Source organism: Anguilla anguilla, chromosome 14 (genome assembly GCF_013347855.1).
Source record: "Anguilla anguilla isolate fAngAng1 chromosome 14, fAngAng1.pri, whole genome shotgun sequence".
Taxonomy (NCBI): domain Eukaryota; kingdom Metazoa; phylum Chordata; class Actinopteri; order Anguilliformes; family Anguillidae; genus Anguilla; species Anguilla anguilla.
This window is the reverse complement of record NC_049214.1, coordinates 19,592,918-19,613,788: the sequence shown is the minus strand read 5'-3', so window position 1 is coordinate 19,613,788 and position 20,871 is coordinate 19,592,918. Positions and strand designations below refer to the sequence as shown.

The following is a 20,871-nucleotide window of genomic DNA, read 5'->3' as shown; positions in this document are numbered from 1 at the left end:
TTATCATACCATTGAATCATTTATTATGTTATTCATTTGTATACTACTTCCCTTTTACTGAAACTGCTTTTAAATATCCTATTCAGACACTCATTTGTTTTCGCCCACTGGTACACAAATCATATAAATGTAGTCATATAACCATACAGGGAAAGAAAATACAATTTAACAAGACGTAAAGTTAAATTTTAAAGTTTAATAGAACACCAACTCCTTTATCAAACATTCAACCGGGTGCCAGGACCGACAGAAAAAACACCAATCCTGTGTTTATTTTAGTATTATTTTTAATTTTGGCATTTCTTTGTTTGCATTTATATTAGGCAAAGTGCATCTTATTTTCTTTTTCTCATCAACACATTGCACAATACATAAATAATGATGCATATAAAACGTCTTCATATTTACAAGTAATAATATATTTATATATAACATAAAATACATTTCAATTTTTTGTTTCACTTAGTTAAATTTTTAGTCATTTATTGAACAGCTGATTGGGTTTGCCTCTATTTACTTCTGAACCCCTGCTCTCGAAAAGAATCCAACCAGGAAATAACAGGGGTAAGTCCAAGTCCCTGCAGGAAGAAGACTGCTGCTATCGGTTATTGAAGATAACTTCTAGCCAGCAGGGGCAGCTACTGATGAACTGTCTCGTGTAGCACTGACCCCAGCCCTTGACGAAGCTGATCTGTACAGTGAAGCCCGTCCGGGGCTGCTGCGTGAACTCGTGGTCGTTGGGCCGCTGCAGGCTGTCGGCCTTCTGGTAGTCGAAGGCCTTGATGGAGAATCCGGGGAACACCTTGTGCACCAGTAAAGTCCGCGAGTCGGGATTGTCCAGTGTGGCTGACTTGATGAAGATGGGGTAGCAGCTGCGGTTGTACACCCACACTCCGTCCCGCTCGCGCGTTAGCTGGATGCCGTAGCCGATCTTGCTGCGCACCATCTGCACCAGCTGGCTCTTGTTGTCCGAGCTGAGCTGCCCGAGGCAGAAGCCGTTCCCCTGAGGTAGGTCATAGAAGATGTCCAGGGAAGGCTCCTGGACCGAGTAGAGGCGTCCCACGCGGGTCTTCTCCTCCCAGTACGCCACCACACACCAGTGTGCTCGCTCCCCCGACTCCTGAAGAGCTTGAGAATCTAACCAAAGAGAAGAGGGGGGGAGACGCAAGGTTAGCACACTAGACATAACACAAGTACAGGGCACAAACACGATTAAGTGTAATGAATAACTCGATAGGAAATGGTTTACAAAAGAGTGACAAAGACGTAAACGCATAGCTGCACCGTGGCAGCCAAAGAGCAGGCCCACTAAGTACTGCTCCCCCTAAAGCATGCCAGTGACTCTGCATGATACCACTGTACACAGGGGAACACAGAAATATTTTTCACCAAAATGTTTTAAATTCTTTCCTTTCACCGAGGGATTTTTGTGAGGACTTAAATCACTTTGGAACCTCCAGTTTTTGAATCACAACCTTTGACCAGCGAAACACCTCAACTATCAGCTTTCATTTCCCCTCATGTGCAATGTCCAGGAGGAACCTCTCTGGCCCGTGTGCACAAACAATGCTCGCATCCTTAATTTTGCCATCCAAGAAAACGGCATTGGAATTCCTGGAATCCTCACAAGAAAAGCAGCCCAAGACAGCAGAAGGCAAACAGCCATCCTACAGTGTTTACATAAGCTTTCATGCTTATCTTCTGTCTGGCTTTTTTATTTTTGTTGCAGGCCAGTTAACAATGTTCTGACGTCAAGTACACTATAAATCTGTCCCAATCATTGTTTTATGGCAGGTCACCTCATTCTACAACAGGAAATTATAAGTAATAGTTTTAATATTTCTGGGGGGGCAGAATTGCCTTATTCTGAAGACGGGCCTTGTTTTGTAATGTATTCTTTCCTGCATATTACCTAAAATTGTTTTCATTTTGGGAAAAACTGAGACAGAAGATCAGCAATAGCGCCTGAGCGCAATGCAGGACGAGCACCACGGCCTTTAAATCTGCATCTGTCTGCAGTGCGTGCATTTCCCTCCCAAGAGCTTAAAGGTCTCAAATCCCAAGAACAGCAACAACCAAAACAGGAGGCAGAGGAGCACTCCTTCAGAGGGAAATGAGAACCCTCGCACACTAAACATCACAGACCCATAAACAAACTATTCCCTCACTGTACAGCCAGCACTGTCTGGGTGTGTGTGTGTCTGTGTGTTTGTTACGCACATAGCAGTGTGCCACATAGATAAGAGTTTACCTTTTAACCTAAGTTCTTGCGTTTCACTAAGTGTTATGAATGTGCTGGTAGCTAGCAGCTTTCTTCCCCTTAGCGTGCCTCACGTCTCCCTCCCTCCATATCTCTATCCCACAGAAATCTGGCACGGCGCTCCGCAAATGAGACACAGAGAGGGGAGGGAAAGCAGCGAGCGGGGGATGGGAGGGCAACAAAGGGAACTCGCAGACATCTGATTGGACCGTTTCTACGTATCAACTTCCTCCCTTCTTAAGCCTTTACTGGTTTTAATTCTACAATGGCCTCAATAAGAAAGCAAGTAACAACTACAGTCTAGGCAAAGGGAACACATTTCCAATACAGAAATATGCCCTTACAAGGGTCTTTTTTTAACAGGACTGAAAAAGGTTTGAACGGTTTAAGCATTTGCCATGTCAAAAAAAAGGAAAACAGGCCGGATCCCTCAGTGATATTTAGCTGTGTTTTCCTTCCCCCCTCTCTTTGCCTCTTTCATGTTTATGGGACGCCAACTACACCCAGTAATTTAGTAGACATCGGCAGAGGGAACTGTTCAGTTATGTTAATTGTGCAGTATCTCAGCAAGTCTCTTAAAGCTGCAGAGGCCTGTTATTAAAGAAGGATCCTGCATTCATTAAAAGGTGGAAAGGGGAACAAGATAACAAGAGCAGAAAAATGTTTTTTTCCCCGCATAAAGCAACAGGCAGGACTTTTTACTTTGAAGTCAACAAACACAGGGCCTGAAGAATTAACTCTAATCCACGCTCGCTAACGTCCAGAAAAGAAAAGAAAAAACTTTTGTAAAGGTATTTCGGTAAAAAAAAACACACCTTCGCCTGAAAACAGAAAAGTAAAAAAAGGAGAACAAAAGAGATGAGGCCATTTGCCTCCCTGCGTCAGTCTAGTTGCCATAGCATTAATATCCTTTTTGTTCCAAACGCTTCCAGAGGCTGTTTCTCCAAGCTCACCAGTAGATCCTCCGCTGTTTGTTATTACTCAGGAGAGGTGTCTTGGAGTCTGGGGTCATTACATGGCTACCTGTCAGAACTTGTCATACGCACCCCGAAGGGAGTTAGGTATTCGTCAACCAGCTCCCTGCCCTTTTAAGAAGAGAGACGGAGCTCCTACAGTGTCTCTCTCCCTGTCTCCTGCCCTGCAGTCATTTCCAAACCCGCCAGACGCCAACCTGAGAGGCTCAGGCACCCTAGCGTGGGCCGAGCGTCTGGACCGCGTTGCCAGGTCACACTCCGTCTGGCGCTCTCGGTTGCCGTGACGGGGCAGCTGACAGGCTATTTTAGCCCCGCTCGCCGCCGGCGTTTCTGACGACAGCAGCGCCAGAAAGCATTCCAGAGTAACTGTAATAGATAAGATTATTACCGAGGAAGGAGCCAGAGACAGACAGCTCCGAGAGGCCATTAACAAAGCAGCGCGCCACTGGGCAAGCCAGCCGCCCATAACCGATCTGATCCACACCTTCACCGAACGTGCAGGGGTATAGTGTTGCGGAACACACTAGAAAAAAAGCCTTTAGACACAGGCCTACGCACGACGCTAAGCCTCACAGCCTGTCCTGACGGCCAGAATTTAAAGTGCACGTTCTAGAAACTGCACACACAAACAGCTGGCTCCAACGCGTGCCGAGCATCAATTACAGAGGGACCGAACGCAGGGCTGGAGACACAGCCAGTGTGTCGACTAGAAAAGCCTTGAGAACAGAGACTGTCTCCCTTCCAGCACACTGATTTCCCTTTGGTGCATAAGAATACAGCAGGTAAAGAGACCGCCTGTGAGAACTGCAATGGACTGCGCAGAGGCAGACAGCGCCCGCTGCGCGCCTCTCCCGCGCGGAGACCGAGCGGCGGGAAGGACTGCGGCGCGGCCGGCGCTCCCCGCGCTGCCTGAAAGCCGCCACTTCCTGCTGCAGGCTCTATTTCGGTTCCCCCACTCCGGCTGGCCGCGGAGGCGTCAGACAGAGAGGCACTGCGTCCGCCCTCCCGCCTGTCTCCGCGCGTCTGTCTGCCCCGCAGAACGGGGCTTCCGCGCCGCAGGACGGCAGGCAGCCGGCCGGCTCCTTCCAGCCTCTCTGGGCCTCCGGCCGTCTCTGAGACCGTGGTGGCTGTCCTAGGGGGGCCTTTCGGGGCAGGGCAGGGCAGGGCAGGGCGGGAGGGAAATTCCGGGCTTCGCCAGCGGCGTCAGAGCACCGTTTCCACTAATTTGGTCTCTCGCCCACGTCAGTGCCTGCTCGCTCTCAGCACTGTTTGTCAATGGCGCGGGTTCAAACGAGCCTGAGGGACGGAGTGGGAAGGCAGCAAAAGAGGTCCCAGTGACTCCCAGAACACTCAGACTCCAAATTCACACAAGCTCTAGCAGGAGCAGAAAAAAACTACCTCAGTACTCTTAATGTACTCCCAACCTTTCCTGCAGCTGTTTCTGAATGGAGATTAACAGGGGGCTCCAGCCTCTGCCATCTGCCCCCCTCCTCACTGTCTGTGGCACTACAGGAGTTCCTGCCCATCCTGTGCTGTTCTTCTAAAGCTTTTTGCATTTGCCAATCAATCTGACATTTCTTTCCTGACATCTCCTCCTCAAAAATGTCGGAAGAACAGCACTTATAGACGTCTTATAGACGATTCATCAAAACACGGCTTCAAAATGAACAACGGTCGACACTGCAGCTCATCTTTACGGAACCATTTTTTCAATGCCGTCGGCCATTGGAGAGCAAGTAGCTCCATGGAACTCCACACGCAATTCCATGGAGCACAACACAGGCAGGCGTAGTGAGATGAGTCATGGGTGAATATTTAATATAATTGGATGATGGTGAAGGTTAGTCGCTAACTGACACCAGAACATCCTGTTGCGTTGGGTCATATAATGCATCTGATGTTCTTTGGAAATTTAAGTGTTCGTCCTGCGGCTAACAACTGCAACAGGAAATAAACCAGACTAAGATCTGGGGTACGTTCTAACATTCAGAAGAGTGTATCAGAAGTCTGAAGAGTTCACTTTTGTCATAAAAAGGTACTGAAAACGAGTACTGTGGGTATTATGTTTCCAGCTACAACTAACGTTCATAAGGAGAAAAAAAAAATGGAGGAGGCTTTTTTGTCCTTCAATATGAAAACAACTCAGCAAAAGAACTGCCACAACAACCCAAGTGTAAATCCATTCCTGAAGGTTCCCTCCCCCTCTGCTCGGCCCCCCTGTGGTGTCTCTTGACTTTTAATGGCTCCCCTTGTCTTTATAAGTTGTGCGTCCCAGCAGGCCGAGTCTGCTGGGCAAAAGGAGGGGCCAAAGAATGAGGTGGGGGGGGGTGGGGGGTGGGGGTGGAAAGCACATCATGCAGCAGAGGAGACAGCTAGTAGTCTGAAAAAGTTAATGATTACTGCCGTCTGACTCTGATCGTTTGCTATTCCTGGAAACCCCCACACACAGCTAAACAGAAAACGTGCTCGGCCCAGACACACGCAGACACGCAGACATTTTGTTCCCATTTCGCTTGATTTGTGGTAACCAAAATGGCCAGTTAGCGATACTCGCTCTTCTCTCCAGAAGAGCTGAGATTAAAGGAAAAAAAACAACCTTCGCTATGGCGCCCATAAACAGACAAAGACTCAGGGAATCATTGATCGGGTTTTTCCTGGTGGTCCGAGCTGGGTTTCCCAGCTGTGACGGCTTTCTCGCTCAGCTTTACTCTAAACCCCGCGACTGGAAATGGCTGCTCTCCGTCAGTCTCTCCCTTCACCCCCCTCCTCTCCCTCCCTCCCTCTGTAAGCCTCTCTCGCTCCCTCCCTCCCTACCCAAAACACTGGAAATGATAACTTTGGTGGAGCCGTTTGACTAGACTAATTGCAGTCTTGATGCTGAAAATATGCATTTAGACAGTTACACAGCGCGCTGGAGTTTCCACAGCCAGTCTGGAGCTGGGCAACTCAAATTCACAGGGTTGGAGGTCATGGAAAAAATTCCATTTATTTATAAGTTGTCTCTCCAAGTACCTCCTGCACCATCCATTAACAATAACACACGGCAATTGGTTAAGGCCATACGAGTGAAAAAATAATTTATACAAATTAAGTTATTGTAAAAATGATTGCAAACACCTACAGTAAGCCAACGAAAGATCGCTTTAAATGTAAGAAATGTGAAATGATTATAATCTAGAGTTATATTTGCATGAATTTCAAACAAAAACTCGTACTGGCAAAAAGAACATCGGGCAAGAAAAGCATTTTAGTTTCATACAGAATGGCCCGGCTGACTCACAAGAGGATCCTTTCTAAAATAACAAGAGGCCTTTTGCACTGCTCTCCTGTTGACTTTGTAGTTGAAAGCTCGACTGCGAGTGTTTATGTGTAAGGGGTGGAGCTCTAGGTTATTATCCCACTATAAATATTGCCCTTTTCCAAAGGCTTTCAGAGACTCTGACAGCATATTCTTGAGAAGCATTCCCCAGCAATTAGCAAAGGTAAACTCTGACAGTCTAAACAGTCTGCGGCAGGCGGTGTCGTCCCGTACCAGAGGAGCGCAGGGTGCGTGACAGTGCTGCTTTGTTTGCAGGGCCAGTCCCCCATAGGACAGCAGCGCGAGGGGAAGCCAGTTAATAAAGGAAATTGCTAATTAGGGAAGAAGCATTACATAAGGGGAAGATCACAGCTCTTTTCCCGTCATTTCAGACACCCTAAACATACCTTCTTGTCTAATGAACAACAACAGTTGTTTGGGTCCATTTTTTTGAAATGACAAAACAAAATGCTTCTTCAAATACGGCAGAAGCATTTAGTTTAGCCATTTTAAAAAATGGTCCAAACCATAGTTGTTTATTTCAATTTTTCTATCAATTATGATTAATGATTAGTAAAAGCAAACTCAATTAATATCATTCTGATTATATCTATTACAACAATAATATTGATTGTATTATCTACAATTTATATAATTTCAACGAGTATCTTCATTTGACAGGTTATTTTAACTATCTGAAACATAAACATGGTGCTATTTTCTCCTGGTACTGCCATTCCAATTAGTTCTGACCCACCCCCTCCTCCCCGCAAATGAAGATGTAGATGGGGTAACTTGACAGCCTCCCATAGGCCTTGAATTTAACCACCACACACCCCCTACCTGCCCCACCAGCCCAGGAGCAAACAGGGCCCCATGAGGGAGGCCATGCTTGTCATTACCTCGCTCGCCACAAAGGTCAGCAACACACATTAAAAACCCTGCCCTGCCAATCAGCCGCACGCTGCCCCGTGTCTCGAGTGTCACTGCTAATAATGGCGTTTTTAATTCCGTTCCCAATGCGTGCGGCTTCCCCCGGTCCGGGCTGCAGTCCTGAGGGCCGGGCCGCGGCCCTCCCCAGTGCGCAACTCTCACCGTCCACGGCGAGGAAACTGCCAGAGAGTCAATACTCGGGCCCCTTCCTACCCTGACTGCGTTATTATTCTAACACTACATCATCCTGACCGGGCCCCCAAGTCCAGGCTTTCCTCCTGAGTGACAGAGAAAACAAATAGCAGGAAAAGAGAGAGAGAGAGAGAGAGAGAGAGCGCGCACACGCGAAAGACGAGCTGATGACGTCATCCGCCGCGCGCAGATACCGAGCTGCATGCGGGGTCCGGGCCGCCGGCGCCGCCCACGGCGGCCACGGTCAGAACAACCGCCCGCATTGTTCCGTACCCAGAATGTCAGGGATCTCCGTGGGAACCGCGCGCTGGTGCCGTTAATACCACCGGTACAGAGAGTATGAAGCGGCTCCTCTGCTGTTCACCCATGATGTTAATTATAATCAGCGCTATAGCTAGCTATAGCTATCACACCCCATCTTCTTCCAGACGGTAGCGCATTAGGCAAGACGCTGTGGAAACCTCAAGATAATGAGACAGCAAAGTGACACACCGCAGAACGGCAATGCCATTTCAAGACATTCAAGTGATAATGTGGCCCTGGTACTTGGTCTGATTAAACTTACATGTTCAGGTTGAGAGGGGACTGGAAATAGCAAAGGATGTTACATAAAGTCCTTTCGGCATTAAAAAAAAAAAGCAGGAGATCAAAAATATTCCCATCACTGTTGTTTGATCATTTTCGTACAAAGGGTTCTGTGCAAACCCGGTACCTTGGAGGAATGGGGAAAAACAATGGCAGCCTTGTTCTCTCTGCAGCACAATTCTAGGCCCACCCTCCACTTTGCCAGTAGGGTCTCAGTCCTCCTAGGCCCTTCACTCCGTAAACGCTGCCTTCCTGTTAGCAAAGGAATCCAGCCTCACCGAGGGAATTTTGAGAGCTATTAATATTGTCAAGGTTCAACAGACTCATAGAGGGGAACTTGTTTTATTTCCTGGGGGCTCCTGCTCACGTTTGCTCGGGTGTATCTGATCAGGACCTGAATGTTCTCAGACTCACATAATCCCGCCTGGCCCTTTATGGTCAAAGTGCTGCTTTTTGTCCTTCTCCTTTCTGCTGTTTTGCAAAATTTCAAGCAACATAATGACACTGGGTGGGGAACCGGGAATGGCCAAAACCAAAATTAACTCCCAGCCAAGAGCCTCCTTGGCTGGGGATGCTGGAAAGGAAAGCAAAAGTAATGAAAGATCCGAGCTCAGTGAACTGAGCAACAGGGCTGTGATAAAATTAGAGAACTGCCACTGACCCTGCCTTTTTCCCTCTTTAACTCTGGAATAAAACAAAGAAAAACACGCACTGCACGTCCGATCAAGCTTTCTAAGCCACGGCCGTCTCTCAAGCCTTTTTAAAATCGGCCCTCTTAAGTTTGTTTTCCGTTTCAAGGGAGGCCCCCGCAGCTTCACCGTTCAGACCTTTTCCTCAAAGACATGATGTCATTTCCTGTCTTACCCTTCCCCTTTCTGTTAACCCAAATAACCCAGGAACGCAGGAGGACGGCTCACACAATTACCGCCAGTTTGTTTGGCTTCACCTCCCATTGTTGGAGGAATGTGAGGTGACGGAGGTATAAAGCACAAGGGGACATCCGCCCGTTTGGGCTAAATGGTGCTCTGGGGTAGCAATACTTGAGGTCTGTGCTTCGAGGGCTGGGAGGCCGTGCGGTGCAAGCATACAAATTAGAGAAGGATTCTTTGCATAGATGTGTGGCAGGACAGAGCTGCTGCAGCATGGCTGAATTACATGCCAAGAAACTGTAGAGAATCCCCCGAAACGTTACACAGCAAACACATTAGCGCATGCTCAACTAGCCCTGGGGCAGGGGAAGCTGCCCCAAATGCAAGGGCCTGCGGTTTAATAATATGCCCCGGCCTAAATTTAACCCACAGAGGAAGCGACTCTGTGACAGTAGGCTGGCAGCCAGGCCCCGTGTGGTCATTCAATCCCGTCTGAGAACGGGGGTACGGGCAGTCGGCATCACCTCACCGGATTCTTTTACACCGGCACCCCAGGGTCACTTTGAGACGGCACCAGTAGGCATTCCACCTTCGTCTTCCAGCCCCCCCACCCCTCCTTCCCCAGCGCAAACTCCCGCGATCCCAGAGGACCTGACCCAGGAGCCCACCCACATTCCCCAGCACTGCCAGGGCCCAAAGCTCACGCAGAACTCAACACTGTTCACCGCTTCCGAGAAGGGCGTGTCTGCCCTCCCCTGCTCTGTGCCAATCAACCACAGCCCACTATACTCGCCCAATTAGAATGAAGAGGGAAATGCACAGATGTAAAAAAAAAAAAGCCCTCTTTCAAGGAGGGGGGTAGCCATTTCCTGAATCATAAACATGTCACACGGCAGCTCTCCAAGGCCCCACTATACATGGGAATGTGTGCCAAAATATTTATGCACACTATTAAATTGGGCCAAATAGTTATGTGGCCGTGGAAGCAAGCAAGCAGTTTCTACAAAACCTTTCTGAAGAAAATGAAAACTCCCTCCTTTCTGCTCAGCGCGCTTTGTGAGGCAGAGCACAGTGAAAAGGCGACGCGCAGTCAGGACGCGTGTGCAGAAACGCAGAGGCCTCAAATCCATACTTGACAAAGTCAAAACATTTTCTGAGAAATGCAGTTCCCCCCACACCCAGGGTCCTTTTCAAGGGCCCTCCTTCGCTGGCCTGCTCTCACCAGCCCACGCTGGCAGCAGAAGAAAGAGCCTGCCAGGAAAGGCCAAAAGCAAGAGGAGGAACTGGAACTTGGAGACCGGGGCCAAAAGCTACAGGGAGATGCAGCCAAGTCGGAGTCTCCATCCAGCGCTCTCCGGCCAGTCTGCATTCTGCTCCAGTCAGATGATGTGTGAGGGGCTTTAATTCCGCTAGTCTGGCAGGCGGCCTAGTTTGCATTAAAGCCTGTCACTGTCACGTTGAGGTTAACTCTTAATAACCCCGCTTTCCAGGACAGGGGCAAGGCCTGGGGCCAAGTAATCCCAAACTGACCAGTGTTTGTTCTTCCTGTGCTTGCACTAAGGGAGACACTTTGAAGGCCTCTGCTGTTCAACAGTACGTACATATTTCTTATTCAATATGTTTCATTCAAACAACGGCCAAGATGCTATTTAACTGAAGTACTATTATTGCATTTTCAGAACAGTCAAACCACTCCTCAACTCCATAATTACGGCCTGCTGCAGATGATTTAATTAATGGTTACTATCTGTTATTTCTGCCTCATAAGAAGGCAAACACTCCACTTGTGCTTCTATTTATAAAAGAGGCCTACTTTCATTTTGCTGTTATTTTCCACATGGCAGCAATAGTCACTTACTTTGTTTAAATCTGAAGCTCTTAAAACTGAAACAAACAAAGGACGCATTGGAACAGTGAACCGTGTCATCATGCAGCTTCAGAAAAATGTATAACGATCATCACATCAGTGCGATGAACGCCAACAACAGGACCTTCATAGCTGTTTTCATCTCTTCAGCAGCACACTGAAAAATCTACGTTAACATGAATTGTATTTGTGAGTTGGTGTGTGCGCGTGCGTGTGTGTGTGTGTGTGTACTACCACCACTACTTTATATTCTTGCCCCTGCCCCTCCACCCACCCCCGCACCACCCTTCTGTAAATACGTCTAGAGCACAACATAAAAAGGGCAGAGTGAGTGAATTAAAAGGTCAACACAGTGCCTCCAGGAGGAACATGCTTCTTTTGTGAGAGCCCCAGAGGGATTAAAGTTTTCTTCCCTTGCCAGAGAAATCAAGTCCTTGGCTCCAGGCAGCGAGCCTTCCTCCCTCCCCTCACTGAGCCCCATTCACTACTCCGGCACACCGCCGAGCAGACCCAGCCAGGAAGGAACACAGGGGAGGGTGTGCATGTTTGGGGGGGGGTTGGCTGGTGAGCAGGGGAGGGAGGGGAGGGGGAACAGGGTTAGACTCTGGTCTACTATTTCATGTTTTGTGCGGGATCTAAAATGTGCTCTTGGTTAAGACTCCGTAGTCCCGCCATTTCAAAGCAGCGCTGCAGCAGAGAGGGACAGCTTTAACGTCACAGCCCGAGCGGCACACTTCACAAGGCTTACACTAGTAACTGGGTTACTATTAAAACGCTAAATGTAGCACTGAACTACATCAACATAACATTGTATTTTGACAATTTCATCTTTTCTGATAATTTCTTTTCAAATGCTTATTTACACTGAACATCACATTTTGTGCTTTTAAACAAAGAATCTGCAAACAATTTTTTTTTTCAGTAGAGTCCCTGTCTCAGGCAAGATCTTAGAAGTCACAAATACCAGACTGCTGACCTCCCCCTAGAGCTACTGCCACTACCCCCTCTCCTCAGCAAAAGGAAAAAAATGGGTAGCACAAACCAACGGCCATAAAAAACTTAAAAGCTCCAGTAATGAGAAACATCTGTGTGAGAACGTCGAGAAGGAGACGGAGAGCTCACCATTTTTCTTTTCCTCCGTTTTCCCCTCTACTACCCCACGTCATAAATACCATTTTATCAGCGCTTCAGAACCAGGAACAGCATGGAGGTGAAGCCGCGTGGAGATAATGAGGCAGGCCTAGCTCAACAGAGTTTCAAAACTGCTCTCCCTCGGGCTACAGAATGTACCATCTCCAATAAAACCAGCTGTGAACAGTTCAGGTAACAACTCCTTCCCTGTTTATTCTCCTCCTCTCTTCCTGAGCCCTGCTCTCTGATTGCACCATGAATATCCTGAGTTTGGGCCCTTGGGCAATCAGTCCCAGGAGAGCTGAGCCATCCTCTCATTTTCCAAACAAGGTTATTACACTAAATCAAAATACAGCTTGTCAAAGGGAGACCAGGAAGCAGCACTATTCAGTAGGAGCACAGTGATCTCTAGCTTCTTTCTGACAAGCAACCTTTTTTATTTTTGACAAAAAAAAAAAAGATGCATAGAAATTGGATTTAAATTTAAATTTGCCTCAATTTACTTTTTAGAAAAGCTGGGAAAGTGCACCCAAATGTTTGTTTAATGATATTCCTCCATCTCAACTTATCACTGTCAGTCTACCTTTTCTTCTGTCTCTACTCCAGGGTCGAAACCAGTGTGATCCGTGCTAAAATGCTAACCCAATCCATCTACTTCACAGTTGTTTTGCTTTTTTTTTTTTCGAAAAAAGACGTCCTTGATTTTTTCCGTTTTGAAAAAAGGCAGCTGGCTGTGGTACATGGAAGATCCCCACTAAGCTTTAACTGGGTCTCCATACACCAGGGCCACCAGGGCTCGCCTCTTATACCACCACCAGAGAAAACTCAGACGAGCCTTACTATAAAAGGAAACTGGATGCTACATGGAAAAAGCAGATCTATTGGACATGTAATGGATTAATAAATACAAAAAGCAGAAACTTCTGTTATGGAAAAATTAGAAAGAGCCCGAAGAAAAAGCCACACCATTTGTTCCGCTTTTCTCCTCCGCATTGAGCACTATGACGACAGATTCCAAACAATTTTGGGATCATTCTAGGTTTATGTAAACAGATTATCCAGAACGCATCAGTAACCTACCATGTTGCTCCAGTACAACACACAAGCCTTTACTCATCGTAAAATTTATTATCAGACCCAGAGCAGAACATACTGGATGTGGATAGTTCAACAGTCTATGCTCACATCATTGCATGGCACATAGCATCATATTCATTACAAAAATCCCCTTGAATTTTGGCCTCATGTGTGACATACTCTAAAGCAAACATACGGTTTTTTTTTTTTTTTGCTTGGAATGTATTAAACAAACTTTTAGAAAAACTGAAAGGGAGAATACAAGAGTTCTTATTCCAAGGCCCCAGAGGAGTTTGTGAGGATCTCTACGATAAGAAAATGCCTCCGTTTTCCTCTGCCATTTTTCGGGGGAAATTGCTGGTGACAAGTGGGTTACCCCGAGCAACAGTGAGCGTACGGAGCGCAGCTTACCTGAGAGCCCCACAGGGGCCGAGCAGTTAGTTCCCCCAGTTTCAGTGGAAGAAGGCACAGAGTCTGGAGAATCTGCGGAGAGAAGGAGAGCAGGAGGGTCATTTAAGCAGCCGGGAGCATCTTAAAAATGGCGGGCCATTCATGCTCTGTGAAGACGCTGAACAGAGTCAGTCTGCTATAACCTCAAGGACTGTGTGCTGTGCACTGCCCACAGCTTCAGTGGGGGAGGAAAAAGGCTTTTGTTGGATGAAAGAAACTGTAGAAATACAGCAAAGTGCTTGCTGGTTATACTGAAGCTTATGAGTGAATGTAGCTCATTCACAGTTGCTAAAATAACTGACATGGCCCAAGCGCTCCCTCTAAAATGTAGGTCCGGGAGAGCCACCAGATAGGAAGACCATGTGGTCTTTGCGGGAATGGAATCCCACAACAATTTATCCTGGCAATACTTCCCAAGGAAAACTCTTTTGACAAGAGACCGCCGCATAAGAAAACATGAAACCCTGATATTGAACGCCACACACATCACTCCCTTTTCCCTGGAGGCATTACAGATCCTGGGGGAGTCAACAGAGAGGCCCCTTTTCCATCAGTTGCAAAATTCTTATCAAGCACCGCTCCCCTCCCTGAATGGGTGGCAGAAGGCTGAAACTATAACCACTTACAAAGGCAGCCAAGTATTAAAAACCAAATCATCCCCAGCACAAAAAAAAAAACAATTCAGGCAATGGCATTTTCCCTTTTCTTTCCCTCACAAAGTATAGTTCCGAATAAATAAACAGCTTCAAGAGAAAAGGGACCAAAAACATGCCTTACAACGCTTATCAGCACAGCATGTCAGCCATAATAGGAATATACAGTTTAGCAGGATACACTTAATCAAACCAAAAACAATGAGAGAGACGGGAAATGGTCTCAGCCTTGAAAACTGTATACAGTAAATTTTCTTAATGGCATGCTAGTGAACAGAGGAAACTCTTTCTTTCTTGCTCCCTCTCTCTCCCATATTTAACCCTGTGTTCTCATTAGCTTTATAGCAACACTGCTGTAACAATGTTTCCTGAATGTATAAGGAAGCTGGCTTACAACACTTGTGACAAATCCAATCGGCTTGTGTCGTGTGTTATAAAGGGTGAGAAAACCTTATTCCAAAAAGAAAAACTAATTATAGGACTTATTAATCAGACTTTATGGAACAAGTGCAACTTCGACATCTCTGAGCACACCAACCACCCTTTTAAGGGCTACAGAAACATATTTTCAACGTCCATCAATAATATTCAGACCCCTTTTCTGTGCTCCAAGGCCCAGTCCTCTCAGCTCTCGTAGAAACTACAACCTCCTGACAGCTGGGCTGGCTCTACAGAGCGCCCGGTGCTGTGGTCACCTTAATGAGATGCATGGTCAAGCTCACAGCCCTTTCATTGGCTTCCAGTATGCAGCGCTGGTTTCCTGGACATGATTCACAGACCACAGGCCTGAGACGTGCTCTCGGGGGCCAGGAAGCACCAAGGAAAACGGGCTAGCCGAGGAGAGCTGGACCGTAGCTTCAAAAGGCCCATCATTTATTTTGCAGGGAGCAAAACCAAACGTGTGTCTTCTGAGAGATGCTGACTACCAGGCTTCGGCTACATGGAAGAAGGATGAGAATTCATGACTTTGTCTGATTGATGCTTGCTGACATCTACCTCTGACACTGTGTCCATGCTACTCCTCAATTTATAGAAACAAGTCAGCAGGACATATTCTTTTTCTCATATTCTCTGCTTCTAATCTAAACCTCCACCATGTAATCAATCATAAGCATTTACACAAATCATTAAATCATCTTTCTCTACCTTTCCAGAGGCGTACAGTCATACATAAAGCACTTTCAGATACCACAGCATGACATCCTCCTGAACTTGCCAGCTACCCTACTACCTCACCACCAGCCAGCTGCTCCAAAAGCATTATTTCTCAACACCTTTCCGACACTGACCTGCCCAGGGGCTCATCTTCAAGAACATTTTATCAGGGTAATTCTTCCTATACCAGGACTATTGGAAACATGGACCATTTCACATTTAGCCAAGTAACAGGACGCCAAAGCGCCCCAATTAAAAAAAAATGTAAATAACCAGAAGACAGGATCTCTCATCTCTTCAGTCCACAATGCCACATCAATTACAGCACATGGCATTTATAAAATAAGCTATAGGTGTTTGCATGGGATAACTATTACCATGCTTGCCAATATTAATATAAGTAAATTACATTTTGTGCAAAATGATATTTTTCCACTACCAGCCATTAATTGATTTATAGTCAGTTTACATTTCTGAGGCTACATGCAAGTGGGTAGATGCTGTAATGCAAACAGCCACAATAAGATGCACAAGGAGGCTGGGAGAATCTAAATGTGAATTCTGCCCATATAGGATGAGGAGACTCCTGCAGACAAACAGAACCAGACAACAGAGCAGCAGCTCGTGACATACAGGAGAAACTTTTTCTCTCCTGTGATGATGACGACGTCTGTGTCACAAAAGCAAAAACGAGGGCCGCATTAATGATTTCCCCTCCTTGCCTTGTTCCATTGTCTTCCTGAAATGTTTTTCTCTCTCCCTCTATTCTGATTTTCCCTGCAGTAATATGTATGAAAGTCCTCTCAGATTCGCACAGACACGGAGACAAATGACTTCCTTTCAACAGACTGAAAGGAACCTTTCCTTTTTTTTTGAGTGCCGGCTGCCCTGGGTTTTATGACATTTTTTTGTCTTTGTCAGTGTTGCAGAAGTGCAGCATTGGGATTTTGGCACATTATTTCACATCACTCATCAGAAGCGCCATTCAGAAATGCCTGCGGATGCGCAGTAAACGGTTAATGGAGCCCTATAAGCATCCTCACAGGAAACAGCTTCCCAAAATAAGTTTTCCTACGAATGCCAGACCAGCTATAAAGTCCTCATTCACATTTGTGAAGAGTCACTCTCCAGAGCCGAAGACTCCAGCACTGACTAATAACCCTGCTTGACTCATACACATGAAGCAATGCTCCAACACAATGTAGTGATCCATCAGTGTTTTTTACGACCTAATTACATGTCTGAATCCAGTAATAAATAGCACTATCCTCGGTAGGAACATAGTATTGGCAAATGAAGCAAGTTCTAGCAGAATAAAAAAGACAATAAAATACCTATTATATGATTCATTCAGGTCCACAGCACTTGGAACTAATTTTTAAAAATTCCAAACTTCACTGTGAAAGAAAATTAGGAACATTTCAGGAATTTTTTTTAACCAATGATTATTACGGGCCAGGCTTTAGATATCCATTCTTCAAAACTAGGTCACTGGATCTTAATTTTTCTTTAAATAAAACTGTGGAGATATTCTTATTTTCAGCGTTGATATAGCCAATGAGTAATATATGTGTTACTCATTAGAAGAAAGATAAAGTAACCCACGCCTGATAGGATAATGGGGATAATGCCATGATCTTCACCTTTAAGAATATACATAAATACATCTTCGGTACACCTAATTATCAAATATGACAATGGCAACTTCAAAAGAACATGACTGCACTGGCACGCAGGCACGCACACACACACACACACAAACATACACACACACCCTAAAGTGACACTCCCCGAGTCTCCGTCATCCGCAGATTAATTCAACAGATAAAACATGGCTCCAAAAATCTTTCTGCCTCTCCCCAATGTGATCCACATTTCCGATTTCCTCTAACTCCACTCCCCCACACCCCCCTCCCGACACCAGCGCTCCCCACCCCCAGGCCCCAGCGCTGTGCGCTTCAGTGCCAATGCTGTTTATCTGCCCTGCCAGGTCACCCGCCAGCCAAAAGTTTGTGCAGACAACCACTACAGAGCTGGTGCCAGCCTGGAATGGGCCTCAGCCTTGGCTGGCACCCATTCTATTACAGGCCCCTGGCAGGGCATGAGGCATTCTGACCGTCATAAATCAAACCCTCTGATGGAGGATCCCCGTCTGACAGAAAATGGCAAAATACATATGCAGGGTGCAGGCAGGATTCATCACAACAGTGACCATAACCATGTAAAAAAAAAAAAGGATTTAACAAGTTTGGAGTGCTTGTTGGAACATAAAAATTGTATTTCATGATCATTATGTGTTGTATTTTTCCAAAGTTGCATCATCTTTCTGTAAATACAAAATATGGAAATACTACCAATGTGTTATGTATTCTAACTGGTAAGTAAGTCCATGTGTAATCCCCAAAGAGTGTAAAACGGTGTAGGACGGACGTGTATTTAACTCAACATCAACACGTTTTGAAACGAATAATGTGTAGCTGAATGTGGATTCAATGGTATAAGATTTAAGAAAAGCGTTCTTAAAGAACAACCAACTAAAAACTTACCAGGTGGTTTAAGAAAGTCCATGGGGTATCGGGAGTAAGGAGGAGGGGGGGACTCTGAAATAAAAAAAAATGGTCCATGAGAACAGGAGAGATAGAAACTTATGATAACAGTTGGCATTCTTTTCGAAAACTGTTTGTCTTCGCTGCAAGGGTTGGAGGCAGGGCAGTGAGGCGGCGATTGCCTTGATATTTAGCAGTCAGATAAACAAGGGGGCGCCTGGCGCCAGTCTCCCGGCTATCTGCGACTCTGGCTGCGTGATACGGGCCTCTTTCGGCAGGACAGAAGACGAACCAATTGCAGAGAACTACCACCTCGACTGAGACTATCCATAATCCATGGATCATTTTACATCGTGAACATTTAAAAAAATGACGGAGAACTGTTTCGACGGTTGCTACGATATACAGACGTAGACAGTGTTCCTAAGGAAAGCACTTTTGGAATCAAACCGAAGCCAAGCTCTTTTCCTATAAAGTCATATTATTTTATTACACTTCACTTTATAAGGCGGGTTTCCTTCCAACGACAGCTGTGTAGTATAGAAACTCAGATACAGAAATTAATTGTCTCAAAATCATGGGTATCACAGTGTTGCATACATTAGTTCATTCTATTGTGCACACGCAACATTTTCAAGTATTAGTGCTACGGTGTTTTGCCCAGATTACACAAAAAAAGAAACCTGAACGAAATCTTTACGCATATGTACATTACTTGCTACTTCAGCTACAGTGACGGAGTCCCTTGACCACATAGCCTACGCATTATTTTGGACGAACAACATACAGCGATAACCATGCTATTGGTGTTAAAAATAAGAAGGCTCATATGAAATATTAAGAATACAACAACTAAAAAATTAAATATAGACTAAGGTACCTGCTTCCACGTACAGGGAATTACACCTGGATAAAGTGTAGCCTACACGGTCTAGAACCTACGGGCGCATGTTTATAACATAATTTTGCACTACTTCAGTCTTTTTATAGAAGCTTAATAAAGTGTATTCATTAACTGAATTATTTATTATTAATTACTGCACCATTTATAAAGAAAAAATGACGGTGTGTCTGAAAACTATTTAGCTAATCGTTTTCGTCTTCTTTACGATCTCAGTATAGTTCTGGTACAAGTAGATTGTTAAATTGTTGAAGCCAACCTAGCGAACATCCCTGCTGACCGATGCACACAAGAAGATGCGCGATGAACAACATTGTTTTATGTCAATGTATTAACCCGAACTGTCAGATGAGACAAATATATGGAATTAACTGTTGGCTATGTATCAACTTACCGAGTTCACAAAGCCTGCTCATGTGGTGCGGATTGCAGCAAACAAGTTCTGGGTTAATTTTCCCATAAGATTCACAGCAAGATAGCCTCTTTAATTCCGAGGAATGCCTGAGATCCGGCCACCTGAACACTTTGTAGAGCAGCAGAGGGAGGGTGTAAGAGTGCTGACCCAATTTGGAGTCCACTTTGCTCGGCAGGAGAAGACAGGGAGTCCTGGCACCCCCCTTCGACTCCACCGCTTGCAAAAGCGCCTCTAATTGTTTCTCTTTGATTTTTTTCAGTATCGAATGGGTCAGTGCTTTCAATTCAGCCTCCGTTCCAGGGTTAGATTTGGAAACCTTAGTCGATTTCCCCATGCAGCAGCCCCCGGATCCATGCGTTCGAGTATCCGTTTCCCCGTCGCCCTCGACGGGCGCACGGCTCCTCCAGAGTCGCCGGACGAGCCCCGATCGTTTGGTCCTGAACATGCGGGACGAAAAGAGGGTTTCCCGGCTAAAAAACGAGCATGTTGTCCGCAAATCATGAAGAATCCGGGATCCGAGTCCAGGCAATGACAAGCAGCCTGAAATAATATTACTGAAAAACGGGGGATTGGAGCAGCAGACACAATCTCTAGCATACGCCAGTCTTTTATTTTAAAACCAAATCCCACGAAACTTGAAGATTCGATAAAAAAACACCGGTACGGATAGGTCACGTTCGCACAGAAGCAACTATTTATTGGGGTAGCAACAAAAATAATTTTAAATAAGGGAAAAACAGATATTCAGATTTAAAATATTTATCTAAATCATATATCTACGAGTAAAATACAATTAAATGCAACAGCAGCATATGGGGTTGGAGCACACTAGACTCTAGGAAATATTTTAGGTAATTGAAACTATACAATGAATGCTACATTCATTCATGGTATTACTACAGAATGGTTTGATATAAACACTGCTGAAATATATTATTTACGCATAATGAACTATAACATGCAGTAAAAATTGTAAATTCTTTGTAGAAAAGTCATGGGAAAATGCAGGCAGAATATATATCCATTCAAAGCCAAACTCGTCCTGATTTTCTTAAATGTAATCCACACAATCCTTGATCCGATTGCAAATATAACAGGTCTAACAAAGGCTGCTGTCTTGTCTGTGGGTTCTCCCTGGTCTTCGTCCAAATATTATATCCGTCCGCCCGTCTTGTTATCATCAGCGTACATTTGATTTAGTATTTTGAGAAAACTACAAGATTCTTTCCTAACAAATCCAAAACGATCGAGCACAGACTGACCCGGAGAAGTACTTTGCCTACAGTAATCTGCCCGAACTGAATACTCGCGTTGTGAACACCACGTAGACCTTTAGATTTTGTCCTTTTTACGAGTACTGCATCTTTTCTAGGATATGTCCTTATTTTTGTCTTATCCGACCTCTTCCTGCCGATATTTCCGAGCCTGGGAAAACAGAAAGTTGTAGGCTATATCTGCTAAGAGGTGATGCGTTCTTCTTGAGAGGTCTGAGAGTGAAGTGAATTGACGAAGTGCCTTGCCGTCTCTCGCTCGCTATCTCTCTCCCTGACTGTCTTTGCTCTTAG

At 45.5% G+C, this 20,871-nt stretch overlaps 1 protein-coding gene across 1 annotated transcript; it reads right to left on the bottom strand.

Annotated features, from left to right (window-relative positions):
* On the bottom strand, positions 1–20,871 carry smad7 (SMAD family member 7). Its single transcript, XM_035391965.1, has 4 exons — positions 19,286–20,871; positions 17,991–18,044; positions 13,598–13,669; positions 1–1,137 (listed from the first exon to the last, which is right to left on the bottom strand). Exons 1-4 carry the CDS (start codon positions 19,749–19,751, stop codon positions 599–601), a joined length of 1,131 nt encoding a protein of 376 aa, XP_035247856.1. The 5' UTR covers positions 19,752–20,871; the 3' UTR covers positions 1–598.